Here is a 19,736-nt window from a genome sequence, read left to right on the forward strand (position 1 = left end):
CATGATAGGAATTCGATTATGAAACTGTAATTACACAAAGCATCAGGCAAACACCTTTCACTTTGCAATATTTGTATTTGTCCGTGAGACTAAATTGACGATCAAGCGCAGACTGGGTTAATTTTCTTCCACAGGTTATTCGTCAATGCATGTAAATCGGTATCGCTCTACGTACAAGTTAACTGGAAATTTGTGATACCCAGTACAACACAATCTTGTTACAGAGATATAATCAAGTATATCTGACCAGATACCTGTGTCAAGAGTGTGTTTGTTCTTTATTATTTGTAGGAAGTCAGAAACAAACAAGGTTTGACTATAATTCTATAAAAGACAAGATTCAATTTAAGAAATCTTTAGGCCCATTTTGTGTGTAGTCTATGTATAGACATAGATAGCCAGTTATTTTCTTGATGTCAGTAAATGTGTGTATTATAATGAATACAATGTGCGTATTATATTAATGATAATTAAGGTATTAAGTTCAAGTGTTTGGTTATATATATATAGATTATGGTGCATGACACATGCTGTCTGTCTGTCTGATATCATTATTGCTTGTAACATATTTGCCAATAGAACAAGTTCGCCACAAATTTGAGAAAATTTGTGCATAATGTTATTGAAGATGTATAATGGTGTCATTATTAATAGTATACTTCATACTGTTAATAGTGGATAACTAATAATATAAATTGATTGAAATTAATACAAAAAAAGATGTAGTATTTCCCATTTATTACAGGACTACCAACATATGGTTTCTAACGATCAGTAATTTGTATAAATATAAAGAAATCGCGTAAATTCCGTATGATAAAACAAATTGGAAAGTTTTTCACGATTTTGAAGTCCAATCTCTCACTTTCCATTTGAAAATAATTAAATTTTTTTACGTAATTTTCGGAGCGCGCGATTCAAATTCTATTTGAATGGTTGCTAATTGAACCTCGTTAAGGACTTTTAGTTATTATATGATTCGCGGAAGATATATTAAGCTTCTGCTTTTTTTTTAATCGATGCAGGTTCCTGGAAATCGTAAAAACGTAATCTGGTCTTCTTCGATCTGTTTCATTCGTAAATGACATTGCAATACAATATGAATGATACGTATATTGCAAATGTATAAGTTGATGTAGCCAGCGATACGAAATTATACAAAGTACTTAGTAATCGATGTGTTTGATCAAATATAAATGATTGCAGAAGTTCGTACTTTAACAATTTCTAATTTTAGATACATTTAAACAGCTCGATGCATTGGTCTATATTAATATTAATTTATCAGATACTGAATCTTACTTAATGCATCCTTGTAATCTGTATCCCGTATCTACTATATAATTCGAAGCACCGTTTAAAGAAAATCAGTAACTTTCCCGCGCCCAGCGTTCTGAATCCGTCCACTGCTGCGGGTGTTATGCTACCAAGAAGAAGCTGCCATCTGAGAAAGAACGTAGAGTAGATTGCAATTATTTAATAAAGAACCTAAATTATATTACATAATACATGATATACAGAATTTCCCTTTTATCGTGGCCGATCTATCAAGTTCCTCTTGTTCAATTTATGGAACAGCAGTCGTCATCTAGCGGTACAGACTGGGATTCGAGTACCTGCCTGCAAAACCTTCATAAAAGTTTAAACTCTAAACATACCGAACAATGTTCAGTGAACATATTGCCAGTGGTATGTGCACGGCGGCGTTTGACAGCGTATTTTATGTTTCCATTTTGAAATTTTAGTTTTCAGTTTAAAATGACTTTTCTCAAGGAAAGTAACAGTGTCCTAGTAGTTGTGGATAAAGAAATTGCGAATGATGACATTACGGATTTTATGGTTGCAACAAAGAAACCTCTTAAAAACGAAGAGCAATTGGTAATTGCGTCAACTAAGGATTTGGAAACGTGTAAGTACTTGTGGCTAGGCACGTGATTCTTTGCAGCCATATACTTTGGTTCTTCGTTTCTAGAATACTCTTTTTGTCTGTTTGATTTAAAGGTTATAAGAGTGCCTCGTCCTATGACACAATTATTTCCATCTTCAAGCAAACTTGCCCGAATCATAACACGTTTTTAGAGAGATGTCTGAAAGCTTTGAAACCAGCGGGCGTGCTAATCATGTACGAGTCGTTCCAACAAGAGAAAGACGCAAATATAAAGTCGGCGTATGATACAAAAGTATCGAACTTCAAATTGGCTGGTTTCAAAGTAAAGGCTCACGACGATGTAGATACGAAACGCTTGAAGAACCAACTGCTTAGAGTATACAACGACATAGACAACATTTCTGAAATAGTTGCGGAGAAACCATCGTTCGAGGTAAGCTCCGCTTTCCCTTTTTTAAACGAATTGGTGCAGTCAACCGCGACTTATGTATTTCAAATTTGTAGATTGGCTCTAGCGTGACGCTTAACTTTGGAAAAGCAAATTCCAATGTTTGGAAACTAGACAGCATCGACGATGAGGAATTAATTGACGAGGATGATCTTTTAGACGAAAGCGATATCGTGAAACCTAATGCTTCTAGTTTAAAAGGTATAGCAAATATCTGATTTTCATGTATGAAATATGCGTAGGATATCAAGGTATTACTGTTTATAACTCTGCTTCAGTCTGCGGCACGACTGGTAAACGGAAAGCGTGCAAAGATTGCACTTGTGGCTTAGCGGAGGAGTTGAGCGGCAAAACTGTAGAAGAGGGAACTCCGAAATCCTCGTGTGGAAATGTAAGTAACCTGCGATTTATGCTTCTTACGAGAATCAAGAGTCGAATGGAAAATAATGTAGAATTATACGCATTTTGCAGTGCTACCTTGGCGACGCGTTTAGATGCGCTAGCTGTCCCTACCTTGGCATGCCCGCATTTAAGCCTGGTGAGAAAGTGGTTTTACCTGAAACTCAATTACAAGCGGAGTAGAGAAATCACGTTTGTAAGATATTTATTGTTTCTCACGTTCACCGTTTTTGTATGTAATTATTTTAATAGCGCTATAGTTAATGTAAACGTCCTTCAATAAATATGTATATTACACATGGGGAATAAATATTAGTGGTTAAGTAAGTTTATTTTGGTTTCATCTGTATACAATAGCGATCATCGTGTTAACCGTAATAGAATGACACAAAATATTGAAAATGTCCAGTACCATCGATACACCGATAAAAGTACATTTTAATTTCCAAACGAAAACAAGTCCAAGTATTATATCATTGTAATATAAAACAAAGTGTTTTAGTATCTCTGGTACATCGATAAAGTACCTTCTATTAATCGGAAGAAAATAATTTACGTTTCACGTAATTACGATTGTTAATTACATTAAGTACAAACACAAGGAAAATAAAGAAAGATTGAAATAAAAATTGATATTTCGCTATCTGGGAACTATCTACCAACACTCGTCAAGGAATGTAAACCTTTCACTATAAAGCCACTATCCCATCTCTGGGGATGAGTGTTCGCGAAACGCTTACATTCCGAAAGTACCATTATTCGATACGTATCACTTGTATCATTCTATTTTAACATATTACGGAATTTAACAAATGATACAAACATCTTATATATATATATATATATATACACATATATATATATATATTTGTATATATAAAACTGTCTACTAAATCCTAAAAAGCAATGATCGCGACATATGTCGCAGGGATCGATAAGTTTTTAATAATTTTCATCGTGTACGAGGAACAAAATAAAATCGTCATGTCCTTAACTTGCTTTGCCCTTAAGACAACAGGAACGTTATTCCGCAATGTAAAGACTAAATGTACATACTGAAAATAAAAGGCAACGAATATTACTTCGATCATTAGTCCATTTCTGTGCTCATCGTCAGATAATGAATTGATTTGTTCCGCGAAACAAACAGTAAATTCTTATATCCAAATTGGTATTAAGATTATACTAGTATGTCGTAGCTGCATCGCACCTTCGCATTAATAGCTACCGCCGACGCTACACGCAACTTCCTCTACCTATTTATTTCCATCTGTATCTTATTTGGTGCAATAAGGACGTATCAAATCCTATAAACTTAATCTGTAAATTCATTCTGATATAAATTCCCTCAGAAATCAATAATCGTACTATAGTTAATGTTAATAAAATGTTACACACGACATTGGTACGAATTTAGGTTTACGGTTCGCATAGCTATGCGCCACTGATCAGCTACCCCTCGAAAATGAACAATTACCTAGTTTAAGCATAAAGAGAGCAATAGAAAGTACAGTCCGAGATAAAGTAATTGGAAGTAGTGGGGGCGAAAAGAAGAGAACAAACAAAATGTAATATGATTATTTTAAAGCAGAGTTCCTTTCGATCGTACTACCGTGTTCTGTACACGTTATTCTGACTTAAATGTATTATTATTTGTACTATGTGTACTACACCTCGAAAATCAAGAGAGTACGAAAGATCCACTAGCTGGAGACAAATTTCGTCGGGGTTTTATTGTACTTTCTATAAGTATGAACGTCCATAATTTACGCTAATGATTCCATTATCATTTGGAACTGTAAACGTCTGGCTTTGCAGCGCTTTACAATTTACCGATGATTATTCATGAACGATAATGAATGTCCTCTGTGTTCATGTGCTGGATTGTTCTTTTACTCTGCACAGGTGTTATATAAAGTAACGCTGTACAAGATTTATACAAACAGCTGCGTTTACTTACTAAACGATGTGATTCGTGTAAATGAGGTGGAAAGATTTCGAATCTGCACAGATCGTGTTTAGTAATGTGTCTGAAATAAAATGCTTTATAAAAATCATTTAAGATGATTCTCATTCAAACACTGTACTCCTTTTTAATAGAAACCTTGTACAGGTACATAAAATTCGGTTTAATGTAGACTTTTCTCGTCGATGTGTTAAGTACGCGTGAGAACAAATGCATACCCGTTAAATGACTTACTTAAAATGAATAATGTAAGAGAACGTATAATTTGGACATTTGCCGCGCGATTAATTAAGCTCCATGAAGATTCCGATCGGAAGCATCCGATTGTACTTTGCAAATAAAAGAATGCTCAGTACAGTAATGATCTTTGTAATCTAAACGCTTTTAGGAATGTACTCAAATGGTACGTTGAGCAATATGTTACAAGTCTAGCAGTTAAGGCAACTTTATGTACCCTTCAATTGCGGCCTGATTAGTTTCTCGTGCAATTCGTTTCAAAATTTTGTTAATGTCGAAACAGTTACAAGAAGTAAGCGAAAGTGAGCTAGGAAAACATACAGAGAACTAGGAAATATCAATAGAATATTATAAAAGTTCTCTATGTTTGGTACGTGTATCTGTTACTCCATTGAGGCATTCGAGAAATGCCATGGTACTTAACATTTCCTGTTCTCTTATGAAATATATATATATATATAATTGTACACCTTTAAAAAATAAAACAAAAAACGGAGAAAAGGTCGATTACTTTTCCATAGTTATTTCAAGTAATCTGTATATGAACGCAGCCCTACATATCATATGACGTAATATAAGAGTCCTCGAGACGACCTTTGGCTTTCGCTTTCTGACTGCATCATTGTTACGACGTTTCCGCATCTTTTGCAGGCATGGTTACTGAATTCAACAATAATACTACAGCGTCTTGCGTGCGGCAGTGGGAAGCTAAACTTTTCACGAGCTCCGCGTCAAGTCCACAGGACATTCGCCAGTTTGCACGTCGAAATATTAGTTTATGCTATCACGAATGCCCCTCCATATTTTCGAGCAAAGAGTTCTTCTCTTCTTTCTTAGTAAAGCCAGTTCCCGGGCCCGCTGTACGTAATTTTGGTTCAAAACATGGCTGTAAGAAAAATAACATGTCGAGCAGAATGGAAAGTTAACGAATACTATTTTAATGTTCTAGCGAGCGCGAAGCATGATCAAACGAATCCCAATTAATTCTTCATGCCTGGTGTAATGTTCTCCATGGAATGTGACGTACGAAAAAAATATTTACTTCGATTTCTAGGCAGTGGCTCCATAGAAAGGATACGTTGATTTCAAATAAGTCTACCACATTTGAAAATTCTTTTATTCGTTTTAACAGAATTCTTGATAACACACGTCGATCCCCTAGTTTCTATCGGTGGCGTGTTTGGTTTCAATTATCGAAAGTCTATTGTGTACTGAGAAGGTATTAGAGTTATCGCAACAAGTACTTGAGAAATCCAAGATTATGTCTATGCTACTGTTAACTGATTTGTCAGAGAATTATTATTTTTTTTTTCAAGAAAAACCGCGATAGAAAAATCTGTCGCATATTCTATGTGAATTCATGCATATGAAACTGGCGATTAAGACGAGCAGCAGGTATCGTAACTGAGCGATGAATTCTTCTTAAAGGGCTAATTTGATCGTTAGTAAGTAATGAACGAATATTACGTAATGATCTTAAGTGTAATTAAATATGAATCATTTGAGTGACACAGAGTTTGGTAAAACATCGAATTGTTGTTAGACCTTCGCGAAAGAATTATTAAAGAATGAGCGAGATTTTTTATGAAAGCCACTCCAAGCACTACTTTTTCCAGGCAATTTTTAATTATACGCAATGCAAATCAAAGAGCGATTGTAAATTAGATATGTATAATTAAAAACAGTTTAAGCGAGGTCGAGCTACGACTTTCGTCAGGAAAATCTCGCGAATCCATTGATAATAGAAAACATAGAAATGTAAATTTCCACGACGAAATACTTTCGACGCAGTTGGAAAGAATATCGACGTGAAAACACGCCGACGCCACTCAAAGGGTTAAAATATTAAGTACCACTCGTAGCTAGTAATACTTGTAACAATAAAAATAAAAACGAAAAAAATAATCGGATGAAATTCTGCGCAACTGGAAAAAGAATCAGCCTTACAGCTCCCGGGATTGAGATTCAAAACCATGCCTAATTTATTTCTCGGAAGACTCCCTTAATCTACTGCGTTATCCAGGTCGTCGACAGATTCTTTTTCGTTAAGTCTAATGCCCGAAGAGTTGCGTTATACATACTGAACGTGTTGCACATCAGAAGCACATGTTATGCACATTCTCATGCACGCGAATGATTTCTTTATACTTTAGGTGGTATTTCACTCACAGTTTCACAGATATTCATGTTGCAGCAATTCTCTATGGTTATCTCGCACTGAGTGTCGGGTTGTTGTGGTCTAGATGTCAGTGGAGTTATACCATCCCTGCAGACAAGGAATTGCTTCCTGATGCGTGGTCGTCTTCGTAATTTAATCACGCAGTAACTAAGTACAATTATCACTAGTACAAGCAGGGCAGTAGACGAGCAAAAAATTATCAACATCGTTTTGTACTCATAGTCCTCTCTGATCATGATCGTTTGCGTTTCGTTCGCTTTGCCACACCTGTTTTTAGGAAATAACACATCCATTATGAATTATATGCCCATTAAGCTCCAACTAAGTAGCTAACTGTACTCCGCAGATTAATGGTAACGATACTTTTGTATCAATCCCTTATTCGACTCAATGATCGGGTTCGTGAAATTTTAAATGTTATTTATATTCCCCCGCGTTGTTTAATCGATATTTAGTTTCAAGGCGAATTACATGTGTTCGATAAAAATGTATGTACCTGCAGTTAATTGTGCCGATGCCGGCAGCAACTGACTCGTCATGGGCACAAAAGATCTCGCAAAGTTGAGTGATATTACTTAATTTCTCGCAACGAGGTCCCTCCATGTATTTACATTTACAAATCGGCCTTTCATTTTGAACGGAGCATTGACCACCGTGCAAACAATATTCTTTGCACAGGTCCGTTTCGCACCTTAGCCCTGCGAACGTACCACTGCACTTACACGTGGGTGACCCATCGTTATTTATACTACAGTTGCCGTGGACGCAGTAATTGTGGCACAGATTCGTCTCGCAGTGCGCGCCGCTGAACCTAAAGGATTTGAATTTTTATTTAAATTAGCGTGGGCAAGACTATAGGTACATTTACTACAGTGCGTCAATAGTATCGTGTGCGCTTGTGTATCGCTTTGAGTGACGCAGGGTTTCAAGTGAGGCAGACCTTGTCGAACAATGCTGAGAAACTCCCCTCCAGTACGATTTGCATAAATACCGCCTAATGAAAATTAAAATTTCTATAGTTTCCACTGAACCAATAGATCGGCCAGGTTTCCCCGATAAAAATGAGTCCAAACACGGCCACATTCGGAGTAATTTTAATCCGGTCCAAATTCCGTAGAGACCAATTCTAAAAAACAGTCCAAACACGAGTTTATACTCATTTTCTTCAGAAAAATCTCGCCAATCTTCCGGCGATACTTTCACGAAGATCAGAGAGAGACTATAGAAGTTAGAATTTTAATTCCACAGGGTAGAAGCTCCTCGGCGTGTTTTCCACGCCGACGCCACCCAAAGCGACGCTGTAAGCATGGAAGAAGCGCGAAAACTGACCCCAGCCTGCAGCGGCAGTGTCCATCCGTCTCGCCTACGTGGCCGTCATTGAGGCAGTACTTGGAGCTCTCGGTGGTCAGATCCGATTCTTCCGTGCTCGTTATTAAATTGTTAAACGACTGGACGGTGGTCGGCGGGGACGACGCGGCGGTCACGAGGTTCGCCCTTTGACTGATCTTCGCGATCGCCGGGCAATCGATCCCGCCCGCGTTGTCGCGGGCCACGATACCAGTGGGATCGTCGTCTGGGTGCGACGAGAAATAGGACTTGAACTGCGTCGGCACGTTGCCAGCGTTCGCGTCTTTCGGCGCCGTCCACACCGCTTTCGACACGAGGTCGGTCCAATAGATCGACCGATCGTCCACCGCCAGGTAAACCGGCAGCTGTCGCCTGAGGTGTACCAACACCTCGCGACCGCTACCATCGAGATTGCTCCGCTCGATCTTCACTTGTATACCCTCCACGTCGTCGATCCAGTAGAGCCTCCCCTCCGCGTGATCTATTGCCACCGCTAGCGGCTCGTACAAATTTTCTTTAATAACGGTGATTCGCTCGGTTCCGTCTAGATTCGAGCGCTCTACGCTCGGATTCGTACTATTACTATTTACCCAGTATAAGTGACTGGAAACAACGTACAATTATCAGACAGATCCGGCAATGGTGTATGTAACCGTGCGTTCGCGCGTTTCTCGTTTCTTTTCGTTTCGAAATGGTCCGCGGGATAATCGAGTCGCGGGGAGAGAGATCGAGAGATTAAGAGCTGCGCCGAAAGCTTCGCAGCCGAGACCCGATCTACGAGATCGGTGTTTCTACCTAGATATAAATGGCACACCTGTTACATGTGTCCAGAGCAATGCCGCGCGGGTGCCTGGTGGCCAGATCGTGAAGGAGGACGGGCGCTTCCGGTCTGCCGTCCACTGTCACGTGCATCCTCATGATCGCTTGACGCATAGCGTCGCTCCAGAACAGGGTTCGCGTCCTCGCGTCAAAAGCAATCCCCATGATGTAACTTCTGTTCTGTTCTAAACGACACAATGATTTTGTCCTGTGAGTCGATGACTATATTACGCTCGAAGTCCAAACTATACGCAGACTTTTTACAGATACATTTTTGCCTCGCGGTCCTCTAAAGCTTCATTAGCTTCGGCGAGTCAAAAGTCGCGTGAGAAATTTTTGAAATCGACATTTCTAAGTAGTTTTCTTCAAGATTTGGAATTAAGATTTGTTATACTTTGCGCAGGCGAGGGAGGCGCCTCAGGGCCCCAGAGCTCAGGGGGACCCCGAAAAATTGGAAAATTAAAAGAAATAGGGCTGTGAAAGCTAGGAAAAAAATTGAAATGGGCTATCCAGTTGTGATGGCAAGAAAATAACAAAGACACCAAAAATTAGATTTTAAAAGGAGGGCCTTTTTTCGTGGCATGGGCCCCCACATTTAATCTTATTTATTTAATTGTTTGTATACTTATTCAGTTCGCATGTCAGCGCTGTATTTTTGACTTTAGTTAATTTAGAATAATTTAGGGGGTCGCATATAGAGCTCGCCTCAGGGCCACCGACAATCATAAGACGGTACTGGGTCCCATCATAAACCTCGCAGTGTCCGAAAGACCCATTCTTAAAAAGAATCAGGTACAGAAATCCCATACCCTAATTTAGCTTGGGTGATAGTGGCCAACAGCGATTCTGTTGTCCCAAGCTCTGCCAATCTATAGAATTCTACAGTATGTCAATTGCAAAGTATTACGTAATTGAATAATGTTCTTCTTGTTTCTACTCCTCCTCGTGACCAAATCACAAATAACGTTTTATATATTAATGGGAGCGCGGGCTTCGTTTATTGCGCATTGATTCAGCTTTATCGTTAACGAACAAAGGGGCCTTGTCCGTCGGCATACTCACTTTTGAAAAGTGGCGTTGACGTGAAATTCTTATTCGTCAAATCGTTACTGAACACAGAAATGGCGCTGCGCGTGTCGCTGAAATACATGGTGTGCGTAGCGTCATCGTAGGCCACCCCCGCTAGGGCCACAGCTTGCGCAATTTTTGCTTGCCCCGTGAGCATTCGGTCCCGCGAGAGGAACTCGATTTCGCGACCAATCACCACGGCTAAATCTGCAACAAAGTGGAAACAGGAACTGTTGACCATTACTCTTGGCTACCTTTAAGGGAGATTATGGGCCTTATAGGTTGGGGACTTTTGTTGGATATTTGGTGGAGACAGTGGTGGTGCGAGGAAGATAGAAAGTGCGCGTTAATATATCTGAAAGAGCAATCAATATCAAGTGGGCCTTAATAAGGCCCTTATAGTGCGAATACGATGCGCGCGTTTCACAAGCAAAACTGAACGTGCTGAAGGAGCAAGGAGTCTGTGGACTGTTTGTTATTGTTGAATAGCTAATGGAATTTGTCTGGGGACTTCTTGGAAGGAGATGGGACTTGTTGAACTTATCTGTTAGAGCTGTAAAGTGTATGTTCCTTTTGTATTGATTTATTCTTTTTGTCGAGAGTGGTGGGTGGGATCCCTATTTTAAATTTGCTTCCATTAATTAGATCAGAGATTGAAAATATGGCGCTGGGCCCTTAGGCCCCTGCTGGACGTCATTTATAATTTCACTGGGTTTCAACAGTTGACAATATACTATCATACATTGGAAAGATACTGGAGCTAGGAGTTGGTGAAAAGGGAGAAGAACTTTGGGCCTTTTTTACTTTTCTATTGCTCAGTCCCTTCAATTTTGCTCGCGAGGGTAAACTTAGGTGATTCAAGTCTAAATCTAAAAGAAAGTTTGAATAATTCTACGTAGAACAAGGTATATGGTCCCATTTGTTTAAAATAAAATGAAGAAATATTGAAAATTACTGCCATTCAAATTGAGAAATTTTCTAACTGTACGATTCCTAGAGAAACCTAGGATTAGGTTTACATTTCGTGTGGAAATGATTGCCTTTCAAGAACACATCGATATTTTCTTTTCGATTTCATTTAATTATTGCTCTAATGGTATTACGCGCTGATATTTCATGAACACGATGATGCCAGTTGACATCAAGATGAACTTTGCGATGTATAGCGTGATCCAAATGACCTCAGGCATGAACATTTCCCGCGAGCATGCATACCTTAGCATGGATTTACAACGCGTCACTTGTGTTTTCCTTATTGCAAGACCAAGGATACATATCATTTACACCTACAATTTGTACTATATAATGAACTTTTTTTCTCCCTAGTTCTCCAATCTATCTACATATAGTTTGTAAATCGATCATAGCATGTACTTATTCAATTGCGAACTAGTCGAAGTCATTATTCATTACTGCGTCTATACAGGATGTTCGAGAATTTTCCAGTGAATTATTACTCCGTTATTAAGCGTAAGAAAGAGTGCCGCATGATGTACCTATATTAGACCAAAAATGTATTGAAAGAATTTGAAGGAACCCATGAGCGACTTGCTTTAATTATGTAAAAGTAAGTCGAGTATCATTATAACTATTATTGACATGTCTAACGTTAGTTCCTGTATACGGACTAATGCGAAGAATTAACATTGACGAAGCAAAATGCATACAATGCTCGTATTGTAATGAATACAATATTTGAATGACGTCAGTGTCACATTGACAAGGCTGGCCGACATTCGCAAATGAGGAGTAACACAGTAGTCTCTTCCAAAATGCAAATGGATCGGGTGTGGACTGGTAGGTATGCGATTTTAATCTTTCATTTCAATCTCGCTAACCAGATCGTCAGATTGCAACTTGTTCGATTTGCTTTCTTAGGGCGATCGGCTTGCAACTGGAAACGATAAAAATTGTCATCCACAGATGAAAATTAAAAGATGCTTATTTATGAAAATACTATTCACCTACTGGCGACATTTTTCCCATGGAAAATGATATGAAAAAAGATTTGATTTCGACTACTTTTAATTTCGGTATATAACGTGTCGTCGCTCACCATGCTAAAGCCGTCGCGCATTTCGGCGAAGCGATACGAGGAGAAAAGTTTATGAACAATTGATGACCGAAGCACAGCGATAATTAATTAATTATTCTTAATTTCTTCGATTCGCTTCGCCGCGCTTCGCCAAAATGCGCGACGGCCTTTAAATGGAAATTTATTAAAAAATAATCTGAATGAAGTCTTGTCTGATATCGTTTTCGTGGGAAAAATGTCACCAGTATTTTAATGGTATTTTCATAAGCGTAAATCAAAATTAGGAGAATTTTAATTTCCATCCGTGGATAAGTTTCTTATCGCACTTGGTTGCTAACCGCTCGCTTTGAAAAAACTGAGCGACGAGCTCGACAGAGTTGCAATCTCAGGGGCAGAGTCGAGTGTCACGCGAATAGTACGTTTTGATTCGAATAAAATATCGAATAAATTTTTTTTAATAAAAGTAGGACTCTAAACGATCAATGCCTTCTGATGCTTCGTGTTATTGTGTCAAACGACGATTGTAGCGGTAATCGCGGGGCGAGTAGTCGATGATTGTTAGTTTCTGACTTTTCCCATTATCGAATTTATCATTTCTGACAAATGTAGATGTAAAGGAAGTGGAAATTGAAAATTCGTCGGCTACTTAACTATCTTTCAATTTAATTTTTAATTTCTTACTATATATAATAACGTTTGACATAATGCACTGATAAGGCATTTGAACGGTTTTAATATTCAATCCGTAAAATATTAATTAAAAAATTATGGGAGATGTTGTTTCGGTTGTCGAATATAAATTGTTGCTGCAGTCCTCATAACAATCAAACCAGCCATAAACAGTTCTGTTGTCAATGGCAGGTCACTATGTATCTCAAGAAGAGTTCCCCCACCTTCGCGCTACTTATTCGTCACATTTATTTTTTGTTCAGCTGTATTGAATAAGCGAACACATCTGACTCGAGCAACGCTACCGATTTATTCGTGAATAACGAATAAGTTATCGTCGAATAAGATCGTTACTCGTTAATCGAAATCAAATTTGCACCACTCCACGAACTGGTGGGGATATGGATTTGCAGTAATAAGTGATCAGCAGAAACTACGACACCTTAGCAATCTTGAAGAGTAAATACAACTTGGATGAACTGATTAAATAAATATATGATCCTACCATGAACTAGGCAATAAGTAGACTTTTACAGTATTATCTAAAATTTCCTACACTGTTTTCTATTTACCTAACAGATTAAACCCATCTGAGAAAATCACAGTATATTTCGAAATATAGCGATAGAAAACCACAGAAAATCTAGTTACAAAATTCTTCACCTAATAACTACACTTCAACTCCTAAAATTCACCATCGCCATTAATCCTTTATAAACTTAAAAAATGAAGAAAGTGTAGTAAAAAAGGGGTGTCTCTTTCATCAGCGGATTAAATTCTTTTCGTTCACTTCGCAAGTTGAAAAAAGAACACGTCTTGCATTTATTCGCCCATACTCTGCCTACTTACAATGTGAATTCGTACTTCTTACGTACTAAACGGTGGAAGAATTAATTTTTTCGGCGAAGACCGAACAAACAATTCGACACCGCCCACTCCAAATATTGTGCTGCATTCTTAGATTAGCTCGGAAGAAATACAATACAGCAGGCTGTTAAGATTCGTCAGTGAAAGCTGATAGACTGCGATATAATGTTACTGCAGCGTGTGCAAAAAGACGATCGTTTTTTCAACGCCTGTAGAAATGTGCCGAAACCAGAGTATGCTCCGACTTTCGCGGAAAGGAATAAGTGTTCGAATTAAACCTTGAAGAAAAAAACGCGCCTGAGGACTAATCTTCGAATATAAATTTCGAATAAAACGAAGTCATTCGTGAACAACGAATAAATTAGTCGACTAAACTTTTAATAACTAAATTTTTTCGAGATCATTCGAATAAAAATTCATTCCACTAATGCCCAACTCTGCCGAATAGAGCAGTTAATTCCCAAGCCTGGTTTACGCGACATTATTTGCGAACACAGGCGAAGGATATTGAAAAGTGCGTTGATAGTAAGACAGCGTTGGAATTATGAAAGAAAATCGCAATTACGTAAGGCAAGTTACTACGCTGCCTGCGGCTCCAATCGTAAACAAGGAAAATACGAATAGGAATTTGGGAAAAAAACTGCCGAAGGATTGAAAGTTATCACTGTCGGGGTGTCAATAAATCGGATCGAAAGTCGAAGATCATCGAATTTTTCTTTCCCACAGGTTGACCTGGCCAGGAGGACTGGCGTAAATGCGCAACGAGTTGGTACGGAATAAATTGTTATTGTTTGCGCGCCGGGCCGCCGACTCTACTCGCGCTAGAGTTGAACGGTGCGTTTCGCATAATTCGAAATGTTTTCGATACCACGAGAACGTTCCGATTTATCGAAAAGAAATGGAAAAACTGGTGTGTAAACCTTGAAAAGTATTGAATGCATTTACTGAATAATTTGAGAGTTGAAATTTATTGAAAAAGTACAAAAAGAAATCGAGGAATATTAACAAGAATTTGAATAAGTTGATAAAGTTTGAAGAAGCTCGAGAAGAATTTGAATATATTTTTGTATTCTCAATCTGATTGTTATTAATAATATTGTCATCGATAGCACCACTAACAACGTTTAATGGTACCAATGTTATTATTATTCATATGATTATGTCTATAGTAGAAGGCTAGTAAATATTTAAATAATTGCTGTTTTACGTATTAAATTCCATTGAGTGACAATAGGATGGGCGACGAAAGGTAAGGAAAGATTAATGAAGAAAACCAAGCATGATATGCAAAAGCTGACTCATCTTCCGCCTTATTATTCCAATTTCCACCGTTTTCTGGCCAAATGTGTGGCAATACTTTTCCCGACTTGCTTAATGATTTCCATTTCGTATTGTACGCTACAAGATAAGGGGCCAATTACAGAATCTACGCAAAATGTTCTTATCACGCTTGTTCGCGATAAACGGGCTATATAGTAAGATCATTTGAACATGAAAATTTGAAAAAAAACAGCGAATTTTTCCTCGTAGCGTATTTTAAATTCTGCAATCGTGTCTGAATATGATAATGCAACGTGGCAATAAGTATATACATTTAAATTCCTCGGTTCAATAAATTATGGTTTCATTGATACACAGATAACATTTTGAACATTTTGATGTTGACTTATTACTGTTCCTCTGAAAAGGTCACGCGACGGGAATGGGTCAACAACGCGAAAATACGTCCAATTAAAAAGCGCGCGAACACGGCTGCCACAGTCAGCGCTCGAGTCAATTTAAATTTTTCCACCGTTCGAGTGGACCAGAAACAGCAATTAACAGACTCTTATCGCGCATAGTGTTGAAAATTGTAACTATTTTTTTAATAGTCAAAACGGTAAGCTGAGTATCACCCATCAGTAATATTTTTCAAACGCCACAGAAAGCCTGAAAGTTAGATCAGAACTTCTCGAGTTGTGTCTTGAAGAGCGTAACATAATACACCGAAATTGTATCAAACAAATTAAATAACCTTAATTTGTATTAATATATCATACGACCATGTCACAACAAATACGTAAACTTCAATATCATCATACATAATATCCGAATTTCCACTATCTCTCGATTTAGAATTCAGCCCTCTACGAATAACAATCTTCAAAATCATCAAAAACTACAAAGCTCCACTTCACACTATCAGAAACTCGCAAACGTGACGCGTTGCAATAAAACTTACCCCCCCCCCCCTCCCCTTGTTTGCACGTTACGTAACCTATTTTTCGCACCTCCTCGAGCTACTAATTACCCAGCGCACGCATAATCGTCGCACAGCATGGCGCTCTCTTTAACCGTGCAACATGCCTGGCAGGCTACGTGTCGAGCAAAAAGCCAAGAAACAACTGAAGTACGTCAAGAAACGTATGACATAATTCGGCCATACGGAAAGGCCACTTAAAACAAATGATAAGAACGTTTAACCTCGTACTTAGTGAAAAACGAACAATCCAGAAAACAATAACGGGCTGGGTATCACCCACGCCACTCGTAATTCCGTTACGCGCGGCAGATCGCGATATTCATGACTTAAAAAGTCACCGGCTGGCGACGGTTCCTAATGTTTCTACGTCTGCTAAGTGGCGGAGGAGGTAAACGACCAGGGCCCCTTTCGACCGATCGACTACGTACATCTTCGATCTCTATTTACCATTGCCTTCGAACTGGGGATTTATGCGGCACGCGTATTGCACAGGGCACGTCGCGCCGACAGCTTGACATTCATTACGTAAACAGGTATAAGGACAAGTGCCGTTTGGCCTGCTGTCGCATCCCCGGGCACCGTGATGGTTAGACGATGGGTCTCGGCACGGCTGAAAAGTCGGTTTCATTCACCTTTCGGCCGTGTTTCGTCTTTCTCTGCCGGACGGAGAAGGCAGAGGAAAAGTGGCGTACGTGACGGCCGGAGTCGCGTGAATGGAGAGCGGAGCTTAAGCGCGACCCGCAAAGCGGTAGTATCGACACGACCTCGTGGCCGCGCCGCTCGGTTCTCGGGTTTTCAGCGGTGCTCTGGTACGCGTTTGATTTTGTCGTGCACGTTAGAGGGTTTTGCGATTCACTTACCCCACGATCTGGCGTCGGTCTTAATCGCCAGCATTCCCAGGATTATCGTTAACGTTACGACCAGGTATTCACGGGATGTCATGGTGTGCGTGCATCTGTTGAGTGATAGAATAAGTCTGGCTGATAAGTTGAAGGCACGATCGGTGGAAACGATATGAAGCGATCCGGTGGATTGACTCGAGGCTTCGTCTGTCTCTGTTACAGTGACGTACGCTACGAGACACTACCTCACATCCTCATGTTCCGGCGGCTGTCCGCGGACTACGAGACTCGTGCGTGACTTCCAAGCCAGCCACGATGCGCCGACCAATCGCGTAGGCCATCCCCACCCCGCGCCCCGAACGTGTTTTCACCGATTCAAAACTGCCGGTTTGCGGCAACTTGCGATCGCGCAGTGGGCGATTTTGGCAAACTGGCTTTAGTTTATTTAAATATAAGTTGTTCCTGAAAATAATTTTTTTACGTCATAGAGTAATTTATGGGTGATTTTTAATATTAAAAAATAGTATTTTTTTTAAATTAAACAAATTTCGTTTGGTTACTTTTTCACTCATATCTGAATAAAGTAACTAAACCAAACTTTACTTTTTACGGAATATAACAAAACGAAAAGCAAGGAGACCGATGTATTGTAAGTGAAGATTGTACCGCATTTAATGACAAGCCAACGTGAGCTGAGCATAAAGAACGAGATTTGTTTTAAAAAATGCTTATCGCCTTTTGGAATGAGAGACTGAGGAGTTTGTTTACATCCCTCGGAACACTTGATACGAGAATGTATCGGTTTCTTGGACCCGCGCGTTTTCGTCTGGAACTGTGAACGTGTTACTTGTTACACTGTTGATCTCCAAATCGCGTAAATATGCGCAGCCAATTTTTTGAATGCATAAATCTTTCCCACGAATAATAGATATACTGCGCGAATTTAATCGAAGAGAGTTGCAGAACATTTTTAAAGTCTACTTACACGTAAAAAAGATTTCATTGTAACGTACAATGTTAATACATAAAAAAAGATTGATTTACACAACTTACTAACAAATCTTATATTTTCCAAAATACACTAAAAAACGAAATTAAACAATATTGACGTACCCCAAAGTTATTCACTTTTAAAAAATGAAACCCGAATTTACAGTACAAAATTCAACTCCGTTTTGGAAGTGACTGTAAGAGAAATTCGTAAAAAAAAGTAACGGTACTATTGATGGAACCTGTCAATTATTTTATGACATCAAATTTGCCCTTTGAAGTTTGACTATCGATTTCTTCATGTTACCCGTACCTCTCGTGCACTAAAAACTGAGTAAAAAACATGATTTTGAAACATGTTTCTTTATTTCAGCTAAGCAGAATACCTTGGGAAGACGATTTTTTTAACTGATTGCGTTCAAACGCTTGCACTGCCACCAATTTTAATTATTTATCTCTACTAAAATTTGTAAACGTTACCGAAACATGGATAAATATATGAACCAAATTGTGACGGAAAATCTTGTATAGAAGCTTTATAAAAAAAATACCAAAGATTGTGCAAGAAAAAGCGTGCCTTCCACTAGAACACCTTAAGCCGGCTACACACGTGACTGCGTACTTTGGCTGTCATAGTGCGAATGTTTAATATTTATTTACTTGCAATAAACTCAATTCCCATACTTCAAATTAACATTTCTTAATAAATAATAAATTGATGGGAAACTGTGTAGAAACTGACAAATACACTTTCGTTTTAATCAATCCTTCCTTGACAACCAATTATTATTTTATAAAAAGGGTAACGCTGCTTAACAATATATAGTTTAGGGGGAAAAACTCTAGTAACTATTAACACAAGACGCTACAATACTTGAGGGGTATAGGTACTTATACAGATTTATCGAGCAAGTACACCTGACGGCCTTTATAGCCTTCCACACGGGACAAGTAGCTACATATACTTGAACAGTGTCAGTGTACGCTTGAGCTATGCGTCGACGGACGACGACGATGTGCTCGCTTTATTTTTTCTCGTTTTAGTTCTAGGACTATCTTGGTCTCCCAAAAAATCAAGTAAGTGGTAGCATGTACCCTAGAGTCGGTTCATAAATTTGTTCCACACGCGACCCTGAGCACTGAGATTCTTGAATCTATTTCTTTTCTTTTCCGTGATTTGCTCTTAAGGTATTTATTTCTTTTACCACTTTATCACGATCGCCGCTCGGGTCTATTTCCATGAATTTTTCCAGCAATCTGTGGTATGCGGCATCTCTTTTCCTTGGGCTTGACGCGCCACAAACATGCCTCGCTCTGGTAAATGTGAATAAATTCTTCGAGTACCTGGCGATTTCCTTTTCGTAAAACGCTTGCCATGGCGGGAAACTATTAATTACCCGCACATTCAACAGCGTCGAGCGTTCTACACGCGCTCAAGTATACTTGCGCACAAGACCTGTGCAAGTACCTATACAGTATAGAAGTTCAAAGAAAAAGAAAAGCAACGTAAAATGCGTAGCTTTTGGTGTAAACACTGGCTAATGATAAGGCGAAGATATTCACACCCTAATCTATTAAATGGACTAATAATTTACACTCTCGATGGCGAAAGTACATTCGAATGGACGATAAAACGTGCTCGAAACTTTTAGCACTCGTCACCTCTTCGGTTAAAAGGAAAGACATAATCACGAGAAAAGATTATACATACCCCCGCATCGAAAGACTGCTTTTCGATTT

General features: G+C 38.9%; 2 protein-coding genes across 3 annotated transcripts; one reads left to right on the forward strand and one right to left on the reverse strand.

The window, feature by feature from the left end:
- The first annotated feature begins 1,658 nt into the window (after positions 1 to 1,658).
- Positions 1,659 to 3,062, forward strand: Ciapin1 (cytokine induced apoptosis inhibitor 1). Its single transcript, XM_076827072.1, has 5 exons — positions 1,659 to 1,909; positions 2,002 to 2,321; positions 2,393 to 2,537; positions 2,615 to 2,727; positions 2,808 to 3,062. The coding sequence occupies exons 1-5, from the start codon at positions 1,759 to 1,761 to the stop codon at positions 2,916 to 2,918; spliced, it is 840 nt and encodes a 279-aa protein (XP_076683187.1). The 5' UTR covers positions 1,659 to 1,758; the 3' UTR covers positions 2,919 to 3,062.
- Cue (Low-density lipoprotein receptor repeat domain-containing protein cueball) lies at positions 3,048 to 17,282 on the reverse strand. Of its 2 annotated transcripts, XR_013087113.1 has the most exons (8): positions 17,025 to 17,282; positions 10,346 to 10,558; positions 9,279 to 9,468; positions 8,447 to 9,067; positions 7,614 to 7,928; positions 7,108 to 7,384; positions 5,533 to 5,824; positions 3,048 to 5,491 (listed from the first exon to the last, which is right to left on the reverse strand). XR_013087113.1 is itself a non-coding variant. In XM_076827071.1 (7 exons), the coding sequence occupies exons 1-7, from the start codon at positions 17,104 to 17,106 to the stop codon at positions 5,723 to 5,725; spliced, it is 1,800 nt and encodes a 599-aa protein (XP_076683186.1). In that variant the 5' UTR covers positions 17,107 to 17,282; the 3' UTR covers positions 3,048 to 5,722. The 2 variants fall into 2 exon arrangements, 1 of the variants encoding a protein (XP_076683186.1); XM_076827071.1 differs by having other exon boundaries at positions 3,048 to 5,824.
- Between the last annotated feature and the right edge of the window lie 2,454 nt (positions 17,283 to 19,736).

This window comes from Andrena cerasifolii, chromosome 14, assembly GCF_050908995.1.
Source record: "Andrena cerasifolii isolate SP2316 chromosome 14, iyAndCera1_principal, whole genome shotgun sequence".
Lineage (NCBI taxonomy): Eukaryota > Metazoa > Arthropoda > Insecta > Hymenoptera > Andrenidae > Andrena > Andrena cerasifolii.